The 25,973-nt window shown below is 38.3% G+C and overlaps 1 protein-coding gene across 2 annotated transcripts; it reads right to left on the reverse strand.

The window, feature by feature from the left end:
- Positions 1–1,782: 1,782 nt before the first annotated feature.
- Positions 1,783–25,791, reverse strand: rusc2 (RUN and SH3 domain containing 2). Of its 2 annotated transcripts, XM_073840562.1 has the most exons (13): positions 25,636–25,791; positions 18,023–19,723; positions 17,140–17,677; positions 14,488–15,153; positions 12,945–13,142; positions 12,583–12,729; positions 11,067–11,143; positions 10,785–10,959; positions 10,601–10,706; positions 7,950–7,996; positions 6,690–7,767; positions 5,021–5,197; positions 1,783–4,280 (listed from the first exon to the last, which is right to left on the reverse strand). In XM_073840562.1, the coding sequence occupies exons 2-13, from the start codon at positions 19,562–19,564 to the stop codon at positions 4,097–4,099; spliced, it is 4,935 nt and encodes a 1,644-aa protein (XP_073696663.1). In that variant the 5' UTR covers positions 19,565–19,723; positions 25,636–25,791; the 3' UTR covers positions 1,783–4,096. The 2 variants fall into 2 exon arrangements, with proteins under 2 accessions (XP_073696663.1, XP_073696664.1); XM_073840563.1 differs by lacking the exon at positions 12,945–13,142.
- Between the last annotated feature and the right edge of the window lie 182 nt (positions 25,792–25,973).

Genomic DNA, 25,973 nt, shown 5'->3' on the forward strand with positions numbered 1-25,973 from the left:
CACAAACCCTAAATAATCTTTCCGTTAAAAAGCTTTACCTGCAAACGAGTCCTCACGAGGTGTTGTCACTATTGTTTTAAAACGTTAAAGGTACCGTTATTTGTCAACACACCCGCGTTCATTTTTTGTTGTTGTACTTGTCCTCGTCACTGACTCCTAACGTACTTACACATCGTCCACAAATTAAATCACTATTTGGGTTTATCCTGCATATATGTGTTCGTTTCATGTTTAATACCTACCTTATGGCTCTTTGAAAGTTTATTTTGTCGCTTTTTACCCGTCCATGTCGCTGCGTGTGTCGTCATCGCATGACAGGACTGCTTGATGCGACTTCCTGAAAAGGGGTTCACTTTTAAAAGTATTTGAAGGTACACTACCAGTCAATTTTTATTTTATTTTTTTTTTTCTTTAAAGGGAATTCTGCATACCAAGCCTGCATTTATTTGTCCCAAAATACAGCAAAAGCAGTATGAAATATTTTTACTTTTTAAAATAACTGATTTTAATTTGAATATATTTTAAAATGTAATTTATTCCTGTGATCAAAGCTAAATTTTCAGCATCATTACTCCAGTCTTGTGTCACATGACCCTTCAGAAATCAATATGCTGATTTGCTGTTCAAGAAACAGTTTTATTATTATTAATATTTAAAATGTTTGAGTACATTTTTTCAGGATTCTTGATGAATAGAAAAATCCAAAGATCAGCGTTTATTTTAAATAAAAGTCTTTTGTGAACATTATACACTATACCATTCAAAACCTTGGAGTCAGTTTTTTTTTTTAAGTTATGATAAAGACATAATGTTACAAAAGATTTCTATTTCAGATAAATGCAGTTCTTCTGAACTTTTTATTCATCAAAGAAACCTGAAAAAAATCTCAGCTGTTCTCAACATAATAATAAATGTTTTTGAGCAGCAAATCAGAATATTAGAATGATTTCTGTATGATTGTGTGACTGGAGTAATGATGCTAAAAAATCATACTTTGGATCAAATAAATGCAGGCTTAGGCAGCAGAAAAAAACCTTTTTAGAAAACATTACAAATCCTACTGTTCAAAAACTTTTGACTGGTAGTGTACAAATATTTTATAATATTATTATCAAATAACAATTAATAACAACGTCATCGTTGTTGTTTAAGTTGCCTTTTAAAAAGTGTCTTAACCAAGGTAAAGTGTAGCCTGAAACGCCTATTTTATAATTTGCTTTAAAACAATTAATGAGCTAAAAGTGAACATATAGACCTTTTTCCTGAGTAATCGATGTGCGCCGCCATTACGAATTCTAACGTCAGATTGAATGCTTTTCTGTTCCGGTTTCCATAGGAACCCATTCAAATAGCGTCCATCTGTTTTTAATGTAGCTAACGTCCGCTGCTTCGTGTCATCTACTCATTAAAGTGAGGCACTGACAAATGACGGTCATTGCGACATTGCCAAGTGATGGCGCTATGGAGCCATGTGCTTTTTAAAAACATTTTAATAGGTTTAACATTAGTTTATTAGCTCGGAATATACCCTAATTTGACTAGAAACAATGCAGACCGGAAATGCAAAGCATTCTTTCAGTTAAGAGTAGGACTTACTTCCGTGTTCAGGAAAAACGTCTATATCGATCAGTGGAATACCGGTATAACTGTGTTGTGATTCAAGCGGCATCTAGATTTTGAAAAATGCAAGCAGTCATTAAAACAACTGAGCAAACACCATAATCAAAGATCACTCTCATACTAAACACATAATTGAAGAAAAAAAGGACAAGAGGCAATGCATCAGTGTTCACATGAGCACTTTGTTATTGATATCCATACATGATGGTAATGTTATAGGAGCACAACTTGGTCACATAGGGGAAAGAAGAGCCAGGTGAGTTACAGGTATCGTACAGTATATACAGGCCAGAAATATTGGGAGGATCAAAGCAGATAGAGAGAAGGAGAGAGAGAGAACATTGCACAAACATACATCACCCTCCCAACTAAAACATCCTCTCTTTCACTGGTGTTTATCCTCTGACAATCTGCATGGAAAAGTAATAGTCGATTCCAGTTAACTCCTGTTTCATACAGAAGACAAAACAACTGGAATGGCACCAACCACTTGTGAGAAACCACTCTTGAATCCCACTAGCAGACACATTGGTTCAAAAAGGCACTAGACAGCTATTTCTCTCACAATCTCTCTCTCTCTCTGAAATTTACCGGGTTGGATTTAGAGGAAAGCAAAGCGTATTTGGAAGACCAACAGACAAACCTTAAGTGACCAGGATTGACCTAAAGCAGCAGCACTACAATCTAGATTGCGCAGCTTTTTGTGAGAGCATTTTCTTCTACTCATAACATCCCATAACAGCATATTGTACATTTGAATGGTTTTCGTTATTAGCATTTAAAGCTGTTAATAACAAAGTCAATAATGTCATTTTCCTTTTGAGGACATGAGAATGCAACATATTTACAATTACAAATACACAAAATAATGACTAATGCATTTTATAAATAGAAAATAATACAAATCATAAAACTGTTTTAACAAAAACATACTTTGACAATCATATATTGATGTCCGACTCTTAATAAAGCAATTTGAAAAAATCAAATCAAAATATGATTTCATATATTACTTTAAGCAAAAGCATATCAAGTGTCATACCAAGGGCCCGAGATTATTTCAAATAAAATTGCTGATCATACTCAGTCCCGAAATAACAATTTAATGCTATAATAAAATACATAATACACATTCCCTTCCATAAGGCCTCATTTTGAACTAAATTTAGCACATCAAAGGGCCATAATTTAATGCACAATAGGGTACCACTGTAATATCATATGTAGTATTTCATCGTTCCTATCTAAATGTCTTTTTTGTCCTCTACTGCAACAGCAGAGGAAAGCGTTTGTGAATAATATTTAAGCATTAAGGTGTCTTTCACTCTCTGGAGGAAATCATCTCATGAATTGAATATATTGAAAGGGCAAGGGATTTGCCTCCAAAACCCAATAAACTCTTTTTTGCTTGCCATCCATTCAACTACTTACATAAATCCATTCCATTTTATCTATACATCCATCCGTTCATCTACAAACTCATCTATCTTAATAAATATAGGCCAAACAGACTCAAAACCACCTTTAACTAAATCAAAATAACCAAAAATCTAAAGTAGACAAATATTAGACATATTTTCCCTTTCTATATCTTTTGCAATTGTGCAAAAATTGATACAGGAAGGAATATAGAACATTTAAGGTTAAAGATTGAGCTTACTTCAACTCTTTAAATCAGTTAAGTATTCGAACATCTGGGATGCACTCAGTCACATGCAGGCAACCTTGCTGTAAACTGTCCCTTAATTTGCTGAAAAAGCTTGAAATGAAGGGACAGAGATTGTGGTGAAAGCATTATTGATTTACCTGTCAAAGCAGCACAGGTTAGAGAAAAAAAAAAGCCAAGTCTTGTCCTGTAAGGCTGGGAAAAAATTATGTTAATAAGCTTTAATTCCTGCCGACTTAAAATCCGAGGAGTCTCTTTTCAGTGATGTACTATTCAGCTTCATACAGTTATTTGCACGGACAGTGTGAGAAAGAAATGTTCACGGATGACCTTCAGTTTACACACGGCCTCTAAAGGGCACGTGCACAATGAATTGGTTAACATCTAGATTACATAAAATCATACAGTATTTAGTAAAGACAAGGCATATGTGCCAGTAGTGTCATCTAACAACTTCATTTGGTTTTTTAGTTCTTTTTAAAAGGCTATTGACATTTATGATTACAAGCTAAGTCGCGAAACCTGATGGCTCGTTGCAAACAATTTCACTACTCAGTAACTAGATCTACACTTTCTAATCACTGGTTGGCTCAATGCTGTTCACTGAAACAAAGAGGGTGCTTTCGCAACAGCAAAGTGTGATGTTTGTGTGTGTGCACTGGTGTATTGGTGTTTACATACACATGCAAGCACATAATGAATCTGTCAGACTCATCCCTTGTGCAGCAGATTTTATATTCAGAAATGCAGTGACCCTCCTCTTTGTCCCCAACCGCATCTCACACCCGTCTCTTTCGGAGCCTATGAGTTTCAGCGCTCCTGACTGTCCTCAATGAGGGTGACGTATATGATGGGAACAAGGCCCTGGGTGTCGCCCAGAGCACACAGCAGCCATTCAGAGTCTGCCCTGCTGAGCACCTGCATCACATCACCTTTGTGGAAACTGAGCTGCCCCGGCTCTGTGGCAATATGATGGCATAACGCCTTCACTTCACTGAAAGAGACATAAAAAGAAAGAAAAATTTACTTCAGAGAGTTGCTCATGAGTCCCTTGTTTGTCCTGAACAGTTAAACTCCCCGCTGTTCTTCAGAAAAACCCTTTAGGTCCCACAAATTCTTTGATTTTTCAGAATTTTTGTGTATTTGAACCCTTTCCAACATTGACTGTATGATTTTGAGATCCATATTTTCACACCGAGGACAACTTTAGGACTTACGCAACTATTACAGAAGCTTCAAATGCTCACTGATGCTTTAGAAGGAAACACGATGCATTAAGAGCCATTTTTTGAAAAACTTTTTTGAAGTTGAAGATCAGGGTACTTTTTGTCTTCTGGGAAACATGTAAGTATCTTCTGTAGCTTCTAATGGTCAGTACTAAATGAAAAAATATGATATTTATGCAAAATATGAAAAAAGTGCACATCTTCATTCTGTTTAAAAGTTTACACCGCTGGGTCTTAATGCATCGTTTTTCCTTCTGGAGCATCAGTGAGCATTTAAACCATCTGTAATAGTTGCATATGAGTCTATTTTGACCTCAGCTGTATGTGCTGATGTACAGATGACGCATACAATCCATACATAGATGACTAAAAACAATATCACAGCCACAACTTTACACAGCCTAAAACAAAGCCTAAACCCTAAGCTTACTTAAAAACTCTTCTGTTGCTGCCTTGCAAGCACTGTTTCTCTAATGGAAATGCAAAACTAGTCATAATAATTTGTTACCGTGGAGCTAGTCTCTTTGTTGGTGGATTCTGTGTTTGTGCTTGTTCAGTTGGGCCAAGGTGGGATTCTTGGCTTTCAGTTGTGAGAGATTGTTGCTCCGCTCTTTTCCCCACTCCAACAGACTGAGCCACCAGATCCAACACGGAACGGTCGAGACTTAACCAACCAGACGGCAATCTGAGAGGAACATGTAGGTAGAAATTTAGCTGTAAGTTTGTATTAAAAATGCCTTTGTAAAAGGTGCTGCTAGTGGCTGGAAATATGGAAAACTAACTTATTCTGAAAATAATGAAAAACTCTGTGAAGTCAAAGAAAATCAAACTCAATTTTGGACCAGCTTTATTTATAGCAATATTTGTGAACTTTAAACAGGCTTGTTTATACCAAGAATTATATGTTTTATCAGTTGTCCTGAATAGAGAAACTGACACCAAAATGATAATGACATAGAGGAACAATATCATTGGAATCACTTTCAGAACCCATCCCAGCATTCAAATTGGTAGATAACATAACTGAAGCGTGCACTTATATATTAAAGTTTTACTGTCCGTTGGTTTGCATATAGGTAAAGAAAAATTATTGTTATAGTTATCATTCTTGGTGAGAATGAGCCTTAAAGAGATATAGTTCACCCAAAAATGAAAATTCTGTCATTAATTACTCGCCCTCATGTCGTTCCAAAGCCATAAGACCTTCATTCATGCTCAGAACACAAATTAAGTGTGTTCTAAATAATGTTTTTGAGGAAATCCAAAAGCTTTTTGACCCTGCACCGACATCAACGCTAATACCACGTTCAAAGACTGATATGGAAGAGAAAAAAATGTTGAATAAAGTTATTTTTGTTTTCTTTGCACACAAAAAGTATTCTCGTAGCTCCATCCTTCTGTGCCTTGAACGTGGTAGTTACACTGATGTCTATGCAGGTTCAGAAATCTCTCAGATTTCCTCAAAATGATCTTAACTTCAAAATCATCCTACTGTACATCGCTGTTGAACCTTTTTTGGTAAAGGGCTTTTGACCTTCTTTGCACGTTCACTTTGTAAACAATGGGTTGGTACTTCTGCAGCGATTTAGGACGATTTTGAAGTTGGAGGAGAAAATGAGATGGGAGTTTTTTGACATACCCTAACTGTATTGAACCGGAGTGCACAGAGTACACAAGCGCATAACAGAGCTAGACAAGACAAGCATTTGAGGTTAAAAAGTATATTAAGTTGTAATTTTTTTTTTTTTTTTTAGAAAATAACCGATTGTTTTGCTAGACAAGACCCTTATTTCTCAGCTGGGATTAGAGCCCTTTGAAGCTGCACTGAAACAGCATTTTTAACCTTCAATCCACTGAGCACCATTGTGAACTATGGAGAAAAATCCTGGAAAGTTTTCCTCAAAAAAAAAAGTTTTCTTTGCGACTGAAGAAAGAAAGACATAAACATATATGACATTGGGGTGAGTAAATTATCAGGAAATTTTTATTTTGGAAGTGGAGTAATTCTTTAACTTGTGTTCCAAAGATGAACAAAGGTCTAACGGGTTTGGAACAACATGAGGGTGAGTAATAAAAAAACAAAGATTTCACTTTTGGATGAACTATTCTTTTAACTGATGAAAAAAATCCTGACTGATCACTCTCCAGTAGAAAGATGTAACTGTTTGCCAACTCACCTTTGTTTCCTGACTAATTTCTGCTCACTTTTCTCAACCTTGCTTGAGTTTCCAGCTCCAAACAGCCGACCCCAGCGGAGCACCTGTGCCGCCCCATCCTCCCCTGCTCCTGGCTGGGCCTGAACCCCTTCATAAGCATCTTGGCAGTCTGGCTGCTTCTCCTTACTCTTCTTCAGCTCAGTGAGCACTGATTCCGGTGGACTTCCCATCCACGATGGCTTCCCCTTTGCGACTTTGGTGGGTTCAGACAACGCTGATTGGTGGAGGACACCATTGCCAACGCTATTAATATTGCTACCGCTGGTCCGGCCATGTTCCACCTGTTCATCCATCTGCTGAATGGCCTCGGCCCCCTCAACCACACCTTCTCTAGGAGGTGGATGGCTTTGCCGGTGGCTCTCAACACCACCTTTCCTTCTCTTTTCCCACTTTACAAATTTTGAGCCCTCGGTGGAGTTGTCGATGTAAACCTGTGAGCTTTGCATCAACTGGTACCACCAGCCAGCTTGTCGGTTTCTCTGTTTGGCTCCATCTCCGTCTCTTTCTCTCCTTTTGTCCTTCTCACAGTCTTCTCCAACTCCCTTCATCCTGCCAGCACACCACCCGCCGCCATCTATCTGTCCTGCGTCACTCTTTCTCAAACACTCCTTGCCAACTCCAGCCTCTTTATCCCGTGATTCACGCTCTGCTACCGCACTCCTCCGCCCATCGCATTTCATTTTTAAAGATATTCCCCCCGTCCTAAGCCGGCTGTCCTCATCTCTCAACATGAACCTTTCTCTCTGAGGCAGCATTTCCACTTCTTGTGCTCCAGACTCCAGCATTCCACAGCCTCGCATGAGCTGAAAGGTGGAGCGATCTGATTGGTCGAGGCCTTGGCGAGCAGAGCACAGCTGTTCTTTGCGCCTCAGGTGATCTTCTCCTTTCTGTAGCTGGTGTGGCTCAAATAGCAGGTCAAGGTCAAAGGGCAACAGTGAGAGCGGCTGAAGAAGGAGCAGCAACTCTTCAAACAGTGGCTGGCAGGCCCCTTGAGAAAGGGGTAGGAAACCCCATGGGTGGTAGTGGGCTGCTATGATGTCTGAAAAACCATGCCAAAACAAAAAAAAGACAGATGGCCACATAAAAAAAGCTAAATATTAGAATTAAGCTGGCAATAGAGTATAACAAACATAAAAATCTTGGCTCTACTTCAACATTCCTCTGACCACAGCTAACTACTCTTGAACAAGACACTGAAAGCATTGAAAGCATTTATCCTACCTTCATGTGTATAAATGTGATTGAACCAGAATTCCAGAGATCGCAAGCTGAAAAACAGTAAAGGTTAGTTAAACTACTGAGGTAAAATACACTTGTGTAAAATTACTGTAGAAATAATACACTTATACCAGAGGCAGAGGTTTTCAATATGAAGTCAAAAGTTTACATACACAAATGTTAATTTTTTTACCAAAATAAGAGGGATCATACAAAATGCATGTTATTTTTTATTACTGACCTGAATAAAATGTTTCACATAAAAGATGTTTACATATAGTCCACAAGAGAAAACAATAGTTGAATTTATAAAAAATGACCACGTTCAAAAGTTTACATACACTTGATTCTTAATACTGTGTTGTTACCTGAATGATCCACAGATGTTTTTATTTTTTGTGTAGTGATAGTTGTTCATGAGTCCCTTGTTTTTCCTGAACAGTTAAACTGCCTGCTGTTCTTCAGAAAAATTCTTCAGGTCCCACAAATTCTTTGGTTTTCAGCATTTTTGTGTATTTGAACCCTTTCCAACAATGACTATATGATTTTGAGATCCATCTTTTCACACTGAGGACAACTGTGGGACTCAAATGCAACTATTACAGAAGGTTCAAATGCTCACAGATGCTTCAGAAGGAAAAATGATGCATTAAAAGCCAGGGGTGTTTTTATAAATTCAACTATTATTTTCTCGTGTAAACGTATTTTTATATTATATTTATATTAAAATTTTTACAAACAGCTGTTTTCTATTTCAATATATTTTAAAATATAATTTATTCCTGTGAATAACAGCTACATTTTCAGTAGCTATTGCTCTAGTCATTGGTGTCACGTCACATGGTCCTTAAGAAATTATTCTAATATACTGATTTGGTACTCAAGTAAAATGTTGTGTTTGTTAGTTTTTTTTTATCACATTTGAAAACGGTTGTGAAAATGCTTACGACAATTTTGTATTTGTAATTTGTACTGATGAAATGCATTATTGAAATGTTTATCAGGGTTGAGGACCCCAGTTGAAAACCCCTGGAAATCTGTTTTTAAGTGAAATACTCCAAGTGCAACAACTTGGAGCCTGGAACGTGATAACTGCTCTCTGTATTGATCTTGAAAATAAGAGTGAGCACAGCACAGAGTGAGACAGACAGATAGAGTGCGAGAGAGATCAGCATGCTGCAGAATGCATAATTGAAACTAATGATCAAAGCACCGTGTCTTTGACTGTAATTTTAATAGGAGTTTGCACAGCAGCTGAGATGACTACGTCAAGGCCCATCAAAGCAAAACTGGAGCCTTTGATGACTTCTAAAGACTTCTCAAAACACACTGCAGAGTTTTAGACAGCAAGATTTGAGGTTTTTTTTTAGACCTGGCTTGTTATAGTGCTAATAAAAATCACACCCCGTCGATCTCTTCCAAAACCTAGTGAGCTCCCTACCGAGACACTATTTCATAATACCAATGCTGTTCTGAAAGGTAGAAAATGGCAAAATGTATTAACAGTATTCTGTTAAAATCCAAAGCAATACTGCATGTATCCTTTACATAAAGCAATCCAAAAATGCACTAAAAAGGCACTTATATTCTATATTTTTTTCTATACTGAAAAATATTGCTTAAAACGTAGTTCTAATTAAAATAGTTTTTCACCAGATATTATGAGTTGTCTTTGTATTATTGTGCTTATTAGACTATCAAATCTGAGAAGGAGCAATCTAATCTATAACAAAAATGAACCACATATGTACGTCTTTGGCTAAAATCATGATGCAATACTGAATGTAAAGCTTCTTCTCAAGATAAGACCCTGCAGTACTGCAATGCATTTGATGGTCAAATATATCATCTGCTTTCATTTCAGAAACTGCTAGAAGATTAAGAAGCACCTTCCATGCCATCAATCAATCAAAACTATCATCCTTCCGTCTGAACAACTCGATCTGTGTTGTCTATTTCTCAGGGGATTGCTAAAAGAAACGTAAGTTCTCAAACAGTGCTTGCATTTTAAAGTCAACGTTCACATTTTGCTTCCATAAGGAAAGGGATAAATAAGGGATAAATTACAGTTGAGGTCAAAAGTGTACATACACCTTGCAGAATCTGCAAAATGTTAATTATTTTACCAAAATATAAGGGGGATCATACAAAATGAATGTCTTTTTTTATTTAGTACTGACTTGAATAAGATAATTCACATAAAAATACATTTATACATAGTCCACAAGAGAAAATAATAGTTAAATTTAAAAAAAAAAAAAGTTTAAGCTGTGGATCATTCAGGTAACAACACAGTATTAAGAAACAAGTGTATGTAAACTTTTGAACAGGGTCATTTTTATAAATTCAACATTATTTTCTCTTGTGGACTATATGTAAACGTCTTTTATGTTATGTCTTATTCAGATTCTGCAAGGTGTATGTAAACTTTTGACCTCAACTGAATGAAAAACTTGTCAAGAATCTAACAAATGGCACAATAAGGAATGTAAATAAAAAAATTCATTCTGATTTCATGTTGATGCTTTAACAAGCAAAAAATGATGAAAGGTTCAAAATGTGCTTTCATAAGCAGTATGAAGATGAGCGTGATTAGAAAGAGTGAAAGGAAGAGCAGGGAGATGAAAAGATAAAGAAAAATGAAATAAGCTTACTTTAGCAGGCCGAAGATGAAGGCATTGAGTCTCATACTGTGATTGGTCAGCTCAGAATACTGATTGACTTTAGAAAACAAACTGTGCAAAACTCTTGTAGAAGGACCTAGGAGAGAAAGGAAAGCATAAATCATTTCCTTCATTCTCATCCATGTAATAATCACCTTCATCATTCTTTCCATACCGAGTTGTGTGGAGGCCTCCACCACACTCCAGGGCTGGTTTTTGCGTTGTCCGATGATCAGGTCCAGTACATACGCTTTCAGTCCATCATGCATTATCTCACGAATGGCAGGACACAGGTACTTTAGAATAAGGTGACCCACGTTCGGACTTACAGAGCTATTGCCCAATTTGGCCTGTAAGAGAAAGTGAAAGTGGACCAGAGGGTACTGTCAATTTTTACTACCTTTAGTGAGACACTTTAACTCAAGTACACTGATTTTACCACTGTTTAATGTTGTACCTTTACTCCTGCATCCCGACTGGTGCCAAAATGAGCCACAATCAGATCCACTGCTATGTTTATGGCCTTCACCAAACCTGTACATAAGGACACAGAGGAGACAGAATAAAAATATCCTATTATTTAATTTCTCTAATCAAATTAAACTCTAACTAATAGTATGCAGTTTAGAGGGTCTGATGGGAATTGTTAATATAATGAGATGAGTTTTAAGCAAAAGGGGCCTTGTTTGATTGGAAACAACATCAAGAGACATAGATTCCTTCCACATTCTAGTCACTAGAGCATTTTTAACAACTGCAGATTCATATGCTATGTGTATGCATTGTAATAAAACTATAATTCATTTAAGAGCTCATGGGCTCACCACAATTATAAGGTTCATATTAACCACAACAAGCTTTAAACATAAGCTTGCTTAGGTTATTATATTGCTGTATATGACATTTAGGTCAATCTGGACATTGTTTAAACCGCAAAACAACTCAGAGAGGCAAAAGGAATGGCTTAAGGGTTAAAGTTTTCTGATAATTTACCCCCATGTCATCCAAGATCATGTCTTTCTTTCTTCAGTTGAAAAGAAATTAAGGTTTTTGAGAAAAACATTCCAGGATTTTTCTCCATATAGTGGACTTCAATGGGGATCAGTGAGTTGAAGGTCCAAATTGCAGTTTCAATGCAGCTTTAAAGGGCCCTACACGATCCCAGTCAAAGAATAAGGGTCTTATCTAGCCAAACGATTGGTCGTTTTCTAAAAAAAAAAAAAAAAATGGATATACTTTTTAACCACAAATGCTCATCTTGCATTAGCTCAACCTTACGCGTTACATAATCACATTGGAGAGGTCACGTGTGGTTAATTCATCATCTGTGTACTTTGGCTCAAAAAGGTAGGGTAGAGCCAAAAACTACAATTTTCTCCTGAAACTTCAAAATCTTCTGACATCGTTGTTTTAACTTTTTTGTAAAGGGCGTTTGACTTTCTTTGTTTGCTTTGTTAACACTAGGTCGGTACTGACGGTAATGCATGAAATCAAGAACGAGTACAAGATGACCATTTGTAGATAAATTTATATACATTTTAATTTTTTGTTGAAAATTTTGTTGAATCATTTCGCTAGATAAGACCCTTATTCCTCGGCTGGGATCATGTAGAGCCTGAAGCTGCAGTTAAAATGCAATTTGGACCTTCAACCCGTTGGTAACCACTGAAGTCCACTATATGGAGAAAAATCCTGGAATGTTTTTCTTAATAACATTATTTTCAGATGAAGAAAGAAAGGCATGAACATCTTGGCCAAAAGTTCATAGTATAGCTTTATTTAAAAACTCATATAAAAACTAATTTGTGAACCATTTTCAATAAAAGTGTCAGGTAAATAAATTAATGTAAATATAAAGATAAATGTACTCTACCAGATCTAAGGTTAACTCAAAAACTTCACTTCACAAAAATGATATTGAACACATGTTGTGCCACTGTTAGCATTACTACACAGAAAAAAACAAAACACACCTCTCTTCTGCAACAGGTCTATAGAGATGGATTCATCAGTATTAGCGTCAGGAGATAAGCAGAATTCCTCTGGGGGGCGCTCTGTCTGAGAAAAATAATCAGGCAGGAAGTCGCTGTAGCACTGCGGCAGTTGCCTCAAAGACTGACCTATAAACAAAAACAACATCAGTCAGATAAATGCAATCATACACCAAACACAGACACTGCTAGACAAAACAAGCAGGTGATTTAAAAGATAAGGTTGTCACATTTAAATTTTCACTAACTACATTTACTAATTATAAACAAAATCACCCCACCCCAACCCGCTTTCCACCTCATTCCCCTCAACCCCTGTTGGGTGATAGAAACTGTTTCAGCACCATTTAGTCTGCCGAAGCTGAGTGTTTGATTGGTGGGAGGGAAATCAAACACATTGCGTCGCATGACACGAGTTCCAGGTCTCTTGGTGTCCAAAGCACAAGAGAAAGAATGAGGACCATCTTTACCACGCTCCACACCAAGAGGGTTCTTGCGCCTATACTCTCTCCATTTGAGTGCCTGTGGGGAGAGGTGGTGCACTAGGGGGGGCGAAATGAATGAAAAAGGGGATGGTGGCAAAGGATTGATGGAATATGGAAAGAGAGAAAAAGGTATAGGTGAATGGACAGTAAGATGGATGAACGCACATATACAGTGCAAAGTAGCAAAATGGAAAGAACAGTCAGAAGGGTAAGATAAATTTGTGGAAGTGTCAAAGGGGAAACAGGAGGGACAGAAAAGAGAACGAGTTAGCAGTAGTTAAAAGAAAGAAAAGTCAAGGTCTGAGTATGGAAGCTAAGGCTTTGTTCAGATAGGCAGCTGTTATACAATTCTTTTGACCCATCCAAACCAAATCAGAAGAAAAAAAAAAAAGATTTTTGCAAACTCATGGCATAACCATATTACAGGGTTAGTTCACGCAAAAATGAAAATTTGCCCATTATTTACTCACCCTCAAAGCAAATGATTTTCTTTTTTTAGACTAATCCAATCGGAGTTAAATTAAAAATTGTCCTGGCTCTTTCAAGGTTTATAATGCCGGTGGAAGGGTGTTTCTGTTCAACAGTCCAAATAAAGTCCAATAAAGTACATCCATCCATAACCATAATAAAAAATGCCTCACACGGCTCTGGGGGGTGAATAAAGGACTCCTGTAGCAAATCAATGCTTTTTTAAAAAAAAAAAAAAAAAGATGTCCATATTGAAAACACAACAATCACTTTTCTCTAGCTCACGCTCACTGTCGTACACAGAAGTCGTTCCGGGTGGATGGCGTAGGACGTATGCGTTGTGTATGCGCCATTGAGAAGTAAAGAAAGTAAAACAAAACACTGGTCACAAATTAGAAGTACAAAAGGAGGATTTGTAAAGAAAATTGTTGGAAGATTTCAATATAAGCCAAGAGGAGACTGGTTTTCCTTTGCTAAATCAAGGAAACTTTCCTTCTTTTGCCTCTGTAAAAAATGTTGGTTTTCGCAAGATCAGTGGTGCATGCTCAACACATACGTCCTACATCATCTACATGAAACGGTTGTTAGCTCAAGCTAGAGAAAAGTGATTATTACGTTAAAAATATGGATATTTTTTCACCCCCCAGAGCCATGTAGAGCACTTTTTTATTATGTTGAACAGAAACACCCACCCACTGCTATTATAAAGCTTGGAAGAGCTAAGACATTTTTAAAAATAACTCCGATTGGATTATGAAAAAAAAGCATATACACCTAGGATGCCTTGAGGATGATTAAATCATGAGCTAATTTTCATTTTTGGGTGAACTAACCCATTAATGCAATTTTTTTTGAAAGCATAAAAAAATTATTAGAAAGTCAATTAGAAACTCAAAAACAACACGCAGTAGTGTCCTAAACTGTCCAAATTTACCATTAGGTTGTCGCTGTGTCACACATGCTGGTAAAACCTTCACCGGCTCTTCCTGTGGCGCTGGTTCCAACTGTCCAAGAGGACTGAGCCCAGAACTGGGAAGCGTCTGCAAATTGCCACGGTGGAAACAGTGATTTCTAGTGGGCAATGCAGGCATCAGCGGACTCTGCTTCATCAGAGGCGGTGGTGGCGGTGTTGGAGGTAAGGGAGCGAGTTTAGGAGTCTCCGTACGTATGGCCATTCCAGGTGGGGTATGCTGTGGCAGAAGTCCTGCAGAAATGGGGCAAGAAAGGGAACGTGGTGGCCTCGGACCACCTGGGGTCGGAGTGCATGTCGAACAAGTTCCAGAAGAAGTGGGTGCACCTTGGAGGCGAACTGGGGAGTAGCTGCCCAGTGGGGATGGCCGTACTGTTGTAGGTACATTGGAGGTGCCATGAGGTGGCCTATGATCTTCTTCCGAGTCATCTTCACCTCCCTCAGGCGCTGTAGACCCTCGAGCCTGCATGTGGCTGATGTATCCGTCCAGAAGAGGAAGGATAGGTTTCGCCTGGGGTTTACCAAACTGGTGCTGGAAAGTGAAAGGCTGAATGGGTAATGAGGTTGGACGTTGATCTTTGCTATAACGAATTACAACTGGAGAGGAGTCTGTGGAGAGAGACAGGCCACCTAGGGGGAGACAGACAAGAGACAGAGATAAGCAAGGAGGGCTTGGAAAGAAAATAAGACGAAGATGAAGATTAAGAACTAAATTAGAAAGTTAAAACATCAGAGTTTGTCACAGAGTATCTTGTAATGCAGTAATGCAGGCAATAACAATATCTAAAGCTTTGTAAATCATAATTGACATGATGCATATAATTACCATATGAAGCAAAATATGTGATGCAAATTTAACTCAGAGAGGCTATGGCAATGACACAGCATTTTAAAACTGCTGGATTAAAACCCAGCAATAGTAACAACAACAGGCTCTTACTATGAAACTGAAACAAAACCATACATAAAACAAAAACCATACAAATTTGTCAAACACATACCTTAAAACATTGCTCCAAAACCTTCAAGATCAACAGAGGTACATAAACAACCAGGATATTATGACCAAAACAGTCTGTTTTTGAAGCTCCTCTGTGTACACCTCTGGGTGTGTGTTGCGTGTGCTCTGACCGGCACATAGTGTGTGTGAAACGTCACTCGGCTATTGCGTAAACTGTTTGCTCCACATGCCTGAGCACTCATGTGTCAGAGCTCTCAGTACACGGCAGTACCGAGTCAAAGCCAGCAGGGGCAGCAAAGTACAGAGAGAACTAACATGCATTCCAGTAACACAAGCTAACCAATCTGTTTTTTTTTTTTCAAACTCTGCCTATTTTGTTTGCTTTCATATGGATTTGGAATGACAAGGGGGTGAGTATTATCGAGGATGACTGAATTCATCTTTGGGTCCAGTATCCAGGAAAGCTTTTTTTCTTTTGACTTGGGCCAAAATAAGGTACAACCCAGAACATACTAGCAACACTCTAGCGACCACATAGTAGCCTAACCGCAGATAAACATGCTGAAAATACTATTTGACAACAGCCAAGTAAGTGCCCCAGGGTGAAAGAGCTGTACATTTTAGCAGATGCTAACCAAATTAGCTTGGAAAATAAAACAAACAAATCATGTTAAGGGCAATAATTGAGAATACCCAGTTGTCACTACACAACCAATACATTAGGGCTGGGGAAATAAATCAATGCATCGCAATCGAGAAATAATTCTGCACTGATTCTGAAATTTTCCGAATACAATGCGATTCTCTCTCGAATCGATTCTGAGCTTAGTTTTTAACAGCAGAGGGCACTGCATGCTTTAGGATGTGTTCACACTTGTCATGTTTGGTCCGATTAAAACTAATTCTGGTACGATTGCTTTGTTAGTGTGGTTCTTATGAGTAAGTGTGAATGCTGCCATCCGAACCCTGGTGCGCACCAAACAAGTGGGCCGAGACCGTTAAAAGGATTGGTCTTTGTCCACTTCCAAACGAACTTTGTTGCGGTTCAAATTTAATATGTTTAATAATTTAATATGACCAAATACTTCTAAACTAACCAAAAACAGGAAGTAATAACAAGAGTTTAGGTTCACTGTCAAAAATGCCAGTGAAAAAAAAAATCTTTTTTTTGGAAAATGATACATTTTGGACCAAATGAATCAAATGAAGCAAACTACAAATGTAACACTGTTAGAAACAGTCGACTCTGCTTGTTTCCAATTCCGTACATTTGAACCTAAAATATCATTCAATTTCGAAATTATTCAAGTTAAAAAAGGTTGAAGCGAATTACAAGGGTGTTCACAGTCAATACAATTACATGACTCAGATAAACTCACAAACGCTCTTTAGTGCTCTTCTTCGTGAGCATTTGAGTGTGCAGTTAAAAATTAGATTAAAGCGCCAACTCAGAAAACTAGGCACAGAATAGATTCCAGAGAGAGTCGCGATGCATTTAGAATCTATCCACGAATCCAATGCACCGATTATCATCACTGCACGATAACATTATTCAAACACAAAAAAATTAAATCCACAAAATATACCAGCTCTTACAAATAACATAATTTAGCAATCCTCTTTTCAAAAGATACAGAAAAAAAGCTACCCCTTACCTTCTGCTTTAGTTCGAGTCTGTTTTCCCGCTCCCCCTGGTGATTCCCGCAGTGGTGTACTTCGTGGTCTATGTGGGGAGGACAAATCACAGCTCCCTTGACTATGGCATCGAGTGAGTGGTGGCAAACTGTGGCTCTGACCCTGTGGAAGGTCTTCCAGGATGGGCGAGAACTCTCCAGATGAGTGAGAGTGCATGGACGTGGCCTCCATCCCACTCTTCTGTGACGGTGACCCTCCAGTTCTCCTCTTGTTCCTCGCTATTTCCGCAAAGGAAGTGACACGTGGTGGAGGTGGCGGGCTAGGGGCTGCACTTTCACTGAGCCGAACAGGGCAGCTGAGCATGCGCTCCAAGGATCCAAGGCGAGGAGACGGAGACTTGTCCAAGTTCCGATCGTAGCTACGAGAGCGAGGTCGACTGCTCCCCGGAGCACCAACTGAATTGCAGGCGGTCGGAGGTGGGGAGATGTTGATATACACCTGCCCCTCAATTACATTCTCACGGGTAGAGTCAATCTCACTTGGATCCTTTTCGTCATTCTGGCAAAAGAAAAAGAAAGGAATGTAAAGAATGTAAGAAGCTAGAAGAAAAAATAAGAAGGTACAGTGTACAATGTAGTGTCATATTGCTAAGGTGTATAGCAGGGATGGCAAGCTCCGGTCCTGGACAGCCACAGTCCTCCAGACTTCAGCTTCAACCCTGATAAAACCTCACTTGTCTGTAGCTTTCTAGTAACCCTTCAGACCTTGGTTACTTTGTTCAGGTGTGTTTGATTAGGGTTGAAGCAAAACTCTGCAGAATTGCAGCTCTCCAGGACCAACGTTCGCTACCCCTGGAGTATAGAATGAGTGATGGCACAAAATGCTCAATGCAAGCTATATCACCTCTGCATCTTCCTCTTCTTCATCCTCTTTCATTTGTTGAAATAGGTAGTACTCTGTTGGCTGAGTGGGACTTCCTTTGCTGTGCTCATCTGAGCAGCTTGTGACCGATGATCCCGCCGGACTGGGAGAGGACTGAGAAGAAAGGTCACACGTCACAAGCTTGTAGTAATTCTGCGTTGCTACAACCAAGCGTGCTTGGCTTTGAAGACACGATGTGAGTTCATTGGCAGAGGTTTCAGCCGAGGACAGTCCCTCGCTTCCAAGAAGGTTGTGGTATGAGTTACAGTTGGCATCTAGTTCCATAGTGGCAACTTGTGGCTGAGATACAGAAGAATTTGCATGCTCTTGAGTGGCCAAAGGATGCTGAGGGGGTTCGATCGGGGAGGTGTGTAAGTCCAGGTAGAAAGCTCCACGTCCACTGCTACATTCTGTTCCGCACATCCCAATGAGCTCAGACACAGATGAAGCACAGGATTGCTCAGCAGAACTGTTGATATTAAGTGACTGTTTGGCCGGGACAACATTGTTCATCTTGTTGTAAATCGTGCTGAAGTTAACCAGCACTCCATCCGAGCTATTGCAGGAGGAATCACTGCCGTAGCCCTGGTGACACTCAGAAAATGATTCGTGAAAAGGTTCAGGGTATGGCTGAGAAAGGCCACAACAGGAACAATGAGGCGCTGCAAGACTGGAACACTCTGAGCTTCCTCTGCCGCCCTGCATTGAGTGGTCTTCATAATCATCGTCCTCACCCCATTCTTGCTCACCACAGTCCATTGAAAGGGTGGAACCACTGCTTCCGTGGCGCCGCTGGCTATCTAATCTCAGCAAGTTCAGGCCCTCCATGTGGGTAGACAAATCGAAAGTCCCACCTATCGTGTGGTCTCTGCTCTCTGCCTCCCCACTAGGCCCATTTGTGGAACGCCACTGTTTTTCTGTAGACCCATGCAAGAGAAAAGGTTCAGCAGTAAACCCAAGGTCATGCAGGTGGAATGGCGGCAAGTCTTCATTTGCAAGTGCTGCGTTTGAAATTTCATGCGAATTTCCATGCAGGTGAAAAGAGGAGTCTTCCAAATATCCATTTAGATTGTCTTCATCCTCATCATCTTCATCTTCAGTGTTAAGCAGAAACGGATTACGTCTCGGCCGTTCACGTGTCTTCATCTGCAGGCCTTGAGTTTGATCTTCAGAATTGCTTGAGGTGAAAGAAGAAGTGTCGCTTGCCATGCTTCCTTCTCTCCCCCCTCTCCCCCGTTTCTCTCCTCCTCTCATTCCTCCATCCCCAAAAGTGTCACTAGAGCTAAGGCTGCTGCTCGATGTCTGTATGAGGCTGCTGTACACCAACGCCTCCCGCTGAAGAATGTCTCTCTCAGGTAGGGAGGTGGTCCGGCTCAATCCCAGATTTTCTGGGCAGCTGAAGGGATTACTGTTCCTTTTCAGTGGACTACCACAGCACTGTCTTGAGCTCGAAACCTGGCAGTGAACCAGTGGAATGTGGTGAACAATAAGAGTCTCTCCGGATAGCTTAGGTGGACTGTCCATCTTCTCCTAGTGTGGGTAAGGATGAAGAATATTTGGATATTTGCAAAATGTGGTTTTCTGAAAACTTTAGATCACACGCCCAATGCCAATCCGTGGTTTTGGAAAGTGAGGAACGTTAAAGAAAAGGTTAAAGAGGATCTCATGGTGGAAGGTAGACATCTGGAAAAAAGACAGAAGACATCAAGTTATCCAGTGTTCAAAAGAGGAAAGGCCTTTTTAGTTAGGTGTCTCATTGTGTAAGCATAACATTTTCAACAAAGACTCTTACATAACATAAACATGATCTATGGAGTACCAAAAAAACAGACAAAAAGAAACCTAAAGACAAGCCAACAAATAAATAATTAAGTGAATCTAGTTCACAGGCTCCTTAATCTGCCCCCAGTTTATAGATGACAATGGATTCTGAATGTAGTCTATCTATGAATAAACTGGTACACAGGTTAAAACAAAACTTACCATTTTAATTGATACTTAATGAAAAGGAAATACATGTCAACCAACACAAATATTCTTAAACTTCTAGGAGTCCATTAAGGAAACTAAGAGTGTATTACTAGAGCTGACTAATGATTATATACATTTGAGTTCAAAAGTTTACACCCCTGGCTCTTAATGCATCATTTCTCCTTCTGGAGCATTAGTGAGTGTTTGAACCTTCTGTAATAGTTGCAGTAGTCCCTCAGTTGTCCTCAGTGTGAAAAGATGGATCACAAAATCATACAGTAATTGTTGGAAAGGGTTCAAATACACAAAAATGCTGAAAAACCAAAGAATTTGTGGTACCTGAAGAATTTTTCTGAAGAACAGCAGGCAGTTCAACTGTTCAGGACAAATAAGGGACTCATGAACAACAATCACTAAATTAAAAAAAAAAACAGCTGTGGATCATTCAGGTAACACAGTATTAAGAATCAATGTATGTAAACTTTTGAAAAGGGTCATTTTTATAAATTCAGCTATTATTTTCTCTTGTGGACTATATATGTAAAAGTATTCTCTGTGAAATATCATATTCAGGTCAGTACTAAATAAATAAAATAACAAGGTTTTTTTATATGATTCCTCTTATTTTGCTAAAATAATGAACATTTTGCAGATTCTGCAAGGTGTATGTAAACTTTTTACTTCAACTGTATATAGTGGCCTTGTGATTAATTAAACGGTATCTTGAAAGTATGTTCTTCTATCATCTTTATCTTGATTAATATTTTATATTGACCAATCACAGGCACTGTCAAGGGCAAATGATAGTGTCAAGGACGGAAAATGATAGTGAAATTCAGGAAATGATGCAAGGTGAACTCACACATATGTGCCAACCACTTGGCCACAACTCTGACCACGGCTCTTATTTTGGTTAAACTGATATTCGGTATATTTTGGTATACCAATGGTGTCGACTTCACTAGAGATTCACTAGAGAGAGGAAGAGAGGAGTGACTGGTGGATGTTGACCTTGTTTTAGGTGGGCAGAAATCTTGAAGGAGGAAATGGCTGTGGGTCGGTGACCTGTTGTTGGGGCTCAGAGTGGACAGACAGCTACAGCGAAACGTAATAGGACGTGCAAAGCTTGACAATGACCTAAAATCATCTCTGTGAAGTCGTAGAGCACATTACATCATCTGAAAGTCTCTATATGTGTGTGTCAAGAGTGTTGGTGATAGTTGTCCCATTGTAGGCTATAGTCACAAGACAAAATCAATGGAATAATCTAGAACAGTGCCATTAAATACTAGAAAAAGATTTTTATTTTTCTAACTGCCTAAACATGGAAATGTAGGCATTATAAAATTAGGTTATTAGCATTGATTTTACATGTGGTTGAGGGCTCGATAATAGGGCCAGGACCAATACAAAAGTGTTTCTGGCAGGCTGACAGAAGTCTTGGGCCTATTGAGCCAGTGTTATCACTACATTTTACATTTGTTAAACATTTTTTCTGCCTAGAAAACATATAAGAGATCCTCAGCAATATCACCTGTCATTGAGAACCCTCACTGAACTGTCTGTGTCCTCCTGCAGTCTGGCCAGATTAAACTCCATTACGTAACACTCATGTTCCTGCCAAGCTGTGTGTTTAAGAAAATATATTGTGAACCACATTACTTTAAAATGTTTTCTTTTCAAATTGGTTGTCATCCAATCTGCAAAAATTATTTTCAGAAGAACATTTGGAATGAAACAAATACAATGTGTTTAAAGTTGGCATTAAATATAAATTCACTCTGTCTATTTACTAAATGTATGTCATTAGTTTATTGTGAACGATTCATTCAAATGTTTCTTTTTTTTCATCAAAATGTCATAACTAGAGCTTCCAATAAAATTACATACTTTTGATTGGTGAAGTTAGACTTCTATTTATTCTGCTTGTTCCTCCACAATTGAATCAAAAATCACATTATTTTGGAATAAAAAATAAATAAGGTAATTGCGAGTTTACATCTCTCAATTCTGACTTTTTTCTCAGAATAGCGTCATATAAAGTAAACTCGCAATTCTTGGAATTCTCAGAATTGTGTGATATAAACTCACAATTTTGAGTCAAAGTCAGAATTGCGAGATATAAACTTGCAATTCTGACTTTTTCTTGCAACTGCGAGTTTATATTGCGCAATACTGACTTTATTTCTCCGAATTGTGAGTTTATATCTCACAATTCTGACTTTATAACTCGCAATTGCGAGTTGATGTGTCACAATTCTGAGAAAAAAAGTCAGAATTGCGAGTTTGTATCATGCAATTCTGCAAGAAAAAAAAAAGGCAGAATTGTGAGATCGCAATAACCTTTTTTAGTTATTATTCAGTGGTGGAAACGGGCTTCCATATGAATGAGAAAACATAAAAATGAGAAAGAAAAGAACTTGCCACTACATCTGTTCCATAAGAGGATTCACAAATAAAAAGATTTATGTTCTTAGGGTCCCAACAAAGTACACTGATGAAAAAAACTGTTCTTTACAGGATACTGCTGAATTCCACTTTCAACTTGACAGGAAAACACTGAAATGTATCTTAGACCTTACATTAGTTCACACAGTCTGAGGCAGCTATTTCCAGTAATTCATGAGTCAGTTTAGCCTGACTTCATCTAATCAGTCACACAGTACTGAGATATACAGTAGGGACCACAATAGTGATAGACTGCTAGATTGACCAGGGAAACTATTTGGCTGAAATTACTAGTACCAGTCGAGCTACATCACAACACCCTCATCCATTTCTGTAGTAAATAAGACAGAAAAAAAAGAAAAGAGGCGCTGGTTAAGGGAGCAGAAAATGCTCTCTCTCTCCCTCTTTCATGTCTCATTGTTGCATAACTACAGGCTATGACAGCCACTACATTCCACAGACTGGGCGTTTAGCTATAAGATCAGACAGACAGCTGCAGACAGACAGCAACAAGACGGCATGCCTCTCACACACGCACAAACACAGAGAGTAAAAACCATTAAAAACAGGCGTTGTGCTGTTTAATAACTAACTGAGTAGTCAATTTGGATTAGAATTCATATTGGTTTTCTATTATCACATTTTAGATGATTAAAGGTTATAACGCAAATGTATACTAAATTATTGATCATCTTTTTACAGTATAAACAGAGAACTGAACATAGCCTATTTGAACCTGCAGAAAGTGATTTGAATTACAGGATGTGTTTACAGAGATATTGTAATTTCATGAATTTAAAGAATTCTGGCAACTTAAAGTAAGATAACAATAGCTTGTAAATCTAAAAAAACAGGGTACAGTCAGAAAATGATGAGTAAACTGTCTCTTAATAGACTTCTAGAGATAAAAAAGGGTTTACTGGTTTCCATAATGTGTGTCTTCCCCATGTGACTCATATTTAAATGTCCAAACGCACAAGTAAAAAATCTAACTTATATAATAATAAAATAATAAGAAATAAATCTGAGTGGGCAAAAAAGACTAGACACTAAAAAGTGCTAGACTTTCTTACTTTTCTCACACTTCAATGTAAAAGTCTGTCAGGATGAAAGTAAACATCAAGCTCCTGTTCAGCAAAAACATGGAAAAGCCAACCACAGACTACATACACAATCATAGCCCTTCTAAAATTACCAAACGACAACATTAGCTGAAGCTAGCTATGTTTTCTATAAACTAAACTACTGTGTTCTAAAAAATGGTAAGCTAACCAAAAATGATTTTACTATATTGCATCATGTTCAATTTTAACCACTTACAATCAATAAAACGCTTCAAATTAAAATGATGACATCTCACAGTCTTCTCTTGAACACAAGCTGCTTTTGTCAAATTGAATCAGACTAGAAAGTTCTCTTAGAGATTTTCTTACAGATTTCAGTCTGTTTGAGTTATTTAACACAAAATAAACGTCATATTCAGTGGTGTTTCTCTATCATTCTCTATCGAAATGATGAAATTATCACGAGTCGAGACAGTAACATTCTGTTATGGTCATAATTATACAATTGTCAAGAGCATCGAAATGTTACAAGCTCACTGTTTGTTTATTAGAAAATGCATTCTAACTATTTGTAGAGGAAAGTTGTGGGAAATGCTGATTTGGTCAGTTACCTGGATGCACGGCCATATTGGAGATACTCGAATGTAAACAACAACATGATTACATGGTACTACTGAATACTTTGTCCTGCTAATTTATGCTGTCTAAACCATGGGGAAAAATGTGTGGAAGCTGCTAAATCACATAGAGAAGGACTTAGTAAGCAGGAAAGGGCACAATATTTTGACAAATTTGTTAATAGGTGGTAAAAATATGTACAAGCAGTATTAATTAAGATATTAACCTAATATTTAACCTACCTGACTAAAAATGATAAGAACAAACACAAATGTTCTCAAGATTCTTGCCCTGGAAATCATGGTTCAGTTTGGCCTTTTGTTGACAGTTTTTTGCACTATTCTCCTTGGTTTACTATAACTTTTGGCAGTCTATAGTACTCCAAATGTTTTCCCGAGCCGACCGATTAGTACAGCCCAAAACATGACAATAATTTGCCATTTTCAGCAGCAATAATCAGAAAAATATGCTAGTAAACCTTGTACTTGCTTACATAAGTTAAATGTCAATAAAATAAACAAAAATGTGTTGTACAATTCTCTAATAATAACATTTATAGTAATAATATTTAATAAACCTACTAAAATTAAAAGTCTAAACGTATTTGTAAATGATTTTATAGCATTTTCCTTACTAGGGGAAAGACAAGTTAGCCATATTGAAGTATTCCTGTTAGTAAATGACGTACAGTATATCAAACATACATACGTGTACATTAACAGGCCTTTATGCGGCTTATTTTTGTGTTCGTTTGCTAACATCGTATTTTTTTTTCGTTATTATGATCGGTAAGATTTTCTCTAACGTTTTCAGGTTATGATGTGACTGGTGTTTATTCGTGAACCTCTGGTGTTGTGATCGATATGCGCAAACACAGGCCTCACTCTCTAACAGCGAATCACGGTGGCATATTTGATCTAACAGTAGCACGCCCTGCATCTGAAGGCCTATTTAGTGATTTTATCAAGTGTGTATTCATTCCTTTTTTACATGCGATGCACCATCACAATGAAAGCAAGTCGAAACATAAATAAATAATGTAAAATCAGCATCAAAACAAAACAAAAAAACCCTAACGTTACAGACCGTCCATGACCGCTTGTTTTTATTAGGCACTAGTATGCCGCTTTTGGACAATGGTTTTAGGAACTAATTATTCTAAAAGCTGACAAAATCATCTTCAAGAGCGTAATAAAACACTATGCAGATATTTAAATGTTAACAACGATGATGCGAGCGTAAAAACGGGCGGAGATGACGGTTACGCGCACAAGGCTACAGCGTCTGTATTTTACCATTTTAAAATAACAATACGCATAAATGTCGTGTTAGTTCATTCTTAATAATTAACAAAATCACCATCTCGGTTAAATCTGAATCGGCAGCGGTGATGTAATATCTGCCAGCAGGCAGTCCCGTTAGCTTCCACCTAACGTTAACCGTGTTTACCAAATTCCCAATAAATTATAAAAGCAAAGCCGTATTTATACTCACGTTGTCGATAAATGTCATCTTCTTGAATCCCAGATATCACGATGTCAAATCACGCTGAACGACCACCACGTTTAGGTTGATTTTGTGGTGAAGGTATTGACCGCAACAGCGGCGCAGGGCTGGAGCGAGCGGCGCTACGTCAGGATGAAGCGCGCACCCTCCTCCCTCGCGTACAGACTGACTGTGCGTCCTCACAATGCTGACTTTTGGCCATCTTTACGGTGATACGCGGTCACAAATCACGTCTTTTGGGTCCAGATGACCGGGTTTGCATACTGTGGTTTGACTGCCTGAGGGTGGGTGGGGTGTTAGACTGCTGGTCCCCTACAGGCAGCTCT

This window comes from Garra rufa, chromosome 5 (assembly GCF_049309525.1).
Source record: "Garra rufa chromosome 5, GarRuf1.0, whole genome shotgun sequence".
NCBI lineage: Eukaryota > Metazoa > Chordata > Actinopteri > Cypriniformes > Cyprinidae > Garra > Garra rufa.